Here is a 3,045-nt window from a genome sequence, read left to right as displayed (position 1 = left end):
GTAAAAATGTTTGATTTGATTTGAAGATGATTTGAGGGTAAGTTTCATTTAGAGAAAAGATTATAGATATTAGTATTTGTTTTGTGATAATTACAGTAGAAGCTTATTCTCAAATCGAAACCCTTTGAGCGAGGAACGAAAGAAAGCGTGAGTTGAATGAACAGCAAGCACAAAATCTCACTCACTGCGTTCTGTTGTTTCTTTCCCATTCACATTCTGATTCCGCTACTTCTATTTCTTCGATTTCGATCTATTTTCACTTCTTCGTATCCATAGATTCGCCTTTTCCACAAGCAGCTTCTACACCTCAATTGTTCAACAAACGGTAACCTTGTTTCATTTCGATCATAAATTCTAGGGTTTTATTTCTTTTCAACTTCGACATTAAGAACCCTAGTGTTACTCATTTTTTCAATTATTATTGATTTTTTTTTAATTTTTTTAATTTGAATCATTGTTTTTAGGAATGGCCTCTTATAGGCCTTTCCCTCCTCCATCGTCGACTCAAAACCCTATCGCACCACCGCCACAACCACCGCCGCAACAAAGAGGGAATAATTGGGGTGGTTACGGTTACGGTGGTGGTGTTCCTGTTGGTGATTCTTCTACTACTTCGTTTCCGCAAATACCTCCAAATTCAAATTTTCAACAACATCATCAACATCATGTTCCTCCTCCTCCTCCACCACCTTCGAATTACTATCCATACCCTCCACCACCACCTCCTCCTCCGCCGGAAAATTCATATCAGCCTCCACCACCACCACCACCTCCACCTGCTGCTACTATGTATTATCCTCCTAATAATCAATACAACCATCAACAACCGCCTCCGCCACCTCCTCCTTTGTCGCCGGGTTCTTCCATGCCGCCTCCACCACCTCCTCCAACCTCGCCGCCACCTCCTCCTCCTCATGAAGAGAGGGCAATCAATAAAGGGTCTTCTGGTAGGCGAGACAGTGTCTCCCATAAACAGCAGCACAAGGATCCTCATCCTCCAAGGAGGGTTGAGACGGACGAAGAGAGGAGGTCGAGGAAGAAGAAGGAGTTTGAGAAGTTAAGGCAAGAAGAAAAGCATAGGCAGCAGCAGAAGCAGCTGAAGGAATCACAGAATACTGTTCTGCAAAAGACTCAGATGGTGTCATCTGGAGGGACTGGAAAGGTCCATGGTTCCATTGCCGGGTCTCGAATGGGAGAAAGAAGAAATGCTCCCTTATTGAGCAGTGAAAGGGTTGAAAATAGGTTGAAAAAGCCCACCACTTTTTTGTGTAAGCTCAGGTGAGTATGTTCATGATAGGTAGCCCTTAGTTGGTTAGTTAACTGGATTAATTTTTGTGTGTCCCTAGTGGTTATGGTTCGTTTTTTGTGAGAACATTGCACTTGGTTATATTGCTTTTGGTGCCTGCACTTTACACCTCTTTGGCACTATTTTTTTCTCCAAATAATTTTACATTTTAGTGTTGCTTGCTTGTAATAGTAATGATTCACAAGGCAGGAAAGTGATGTATTTTTATTAATTGATGATATATGATTTCATCTAATGTTTTTTTTGGTGTTTACTTACAGTACTGACAAATTTGTATGTGTATTCTCATTCAAGATTTCGAAATGAACTTCCGGATCCAACTGCACAACCTAAGCTTATGGCGTTCAAGAAAGATAAAGATCAGTATGTTATCTCATTCATTCTTATGTTCACCATTAGTTTGTAGCTACCAAAACCTATCTATCAAAATTGATGGGGTAGTGTTGATTTAGGATGTAATGATATTTTCTACCCCCCTGTTAACTAGAGCTTTCTCTTCGTTGTTGTGGTAACTGGTTAGTGATAAGTGTTCAGGAGGGTGGGGGAGTTAAAGAGGATAACTTAATACTTGAACAAGAAATCTGACGAAGTTGATTCTTGATGTAGCATTTGAAGCTAGGATGTATAATTCTGGTATTTGATGACATTGCCCTTAGGAAAAGTAATTTGTGACTGTCTGATTCTTTGAAGTTAGTCTTTTCATATTGACCCATCATGCAAGATTCAATGGTTGATATTTCTGACCTATCATATCAGAGATAAGAGATTCCTATCACTTGATGCATTTATTCCTTAAGTGATCTGTTTTGGGGGTGGAGGACGGGGCATATGTACATGCACTCTTTAACCAGTTGGTTAACAGAGACAAGGGGAAACTAATAGGAGGTAAAAGAGATTGTATTTCAAATGGACATCTCTATATAATGTCAAGGATTCGTGTGTATGGAATTGATATTTGTGAATTTTGAAGCTTTACAGATTCATGTAATGCACCGATTGCCGTTTTTTATTGGAAATTTTTATTCTTATAATGCTTTCAAAATTAAGTTTCTTGACTTGTATTTGTATGTGCTTTTTATGACAAACTTTATGATTGTTGTCCAGATATGCAAAATATACAATCACATCTCTGGAGAAAATGTACAAACCCAAGCTTTTTGTGGAGCCAGATCTAGGGATACCTCTGGACTTGCTTGATCTCAGTGTTTACAAGTATTATCCTCAGTTCCTTTAATAAATTTGAATACATCAATAAATAGTGCTGAATTAGAAGGTCTGATGAACCCTTTTGTACAGTCCTCCCAGTGTCCGACCACCTCTTGCTCCAGAAGATGAAGATTTACTGCGAGATGATGAAGCTGTTACTCCTATGAAAAAAGATGGTATTAAAAGAAAAGAGAGGCCGACTGATAAAGGTGTAGCTTGGCTTGTTAAAACACAATATATATCTCCTTTAAGCATGGAATCGACCAAACAGGTATTAGGCATATATGTTGATATAGGGATGCTTTGCTATCTCTACAAGCAACAACTTATGAACATATTATTGTAGTCCTTAACTGAAAAACAAGCTAAGGAGCTGAGAGAGAGGAAGGGAGGCCGCAATCTCTTGGAAAATCTTAACAATAGGTATGTATATGCCAGCTAGACTATCCCAAATCAATTATAGACAGGTAAATTACTTTGCAGAAGTCATTAACATCGTCTAACTATTATTGTATTCTATCTTTTAGGGAAAG

General features: G+C 38.7%; 1 protein-coding gene across 1 annotated transcript in view; it reads left to right on the top strand.

The window, feature by feature from the left end:
- The window catches only part of LOC101488479 (protein PAF1 homolog), a 5,098-nt gene continuing 2,053 nt past the window's right edge, over positions 1 to 3,045 (top strand). Inside the window, exons 1-6 of the mRNA XM_012718642.3 lie at positions 1 to 1,278; positions 1,601 to 1,669; positions 2,411 to 2,518; positions 2,603 to 2,783; positions 2,859 to 2,939; positions 3,040 to 3,045. The exon at positions 3,040 to 3,045 is cut by the window's right edge and continues 110 nt beyond it. Coding sequence (XP_012574096.1) covers positions 467 to 1,278; positions 1,601 to 1,669; positions 2,411 to 2,518; positions 2,603 to 2,783; positions 2,859 to 2,939; positions 3,040 to 3,045 — 1,257 coding nt within the window. The 5' untranslated portion in view covers positions 1 to 466. The remainder of the gene's footprint in view (positions 1,279 to 1,600; positions 1,670 to 2,410; positions 2,519 to 2,602; positions 2,784 to 2,858; positions 2,940 to 3,039) is intronic.

The sequence above is a fragment of the Cicer arietinum genome, chromosome 7 (assembly GCF_000331145.2).
Source record: "Cicer arietinum cultivar CDC Frontier isolate Library 1 chromosome 7, Cicar.CDCFrontier_v2.0, whole genome shotgun sequence".
NCBI classification, from domain to species: Eukaryota; Viridiplantae; Streptophyta; class Magnoliopsida; order Fabales; family Fabaceae; genus Cicer; species Cicer arietinum.
Note: the sequence above shows the minus strand (reverse complement) of the source record. Positions and strands in the feature narration are given on the sequence as shown.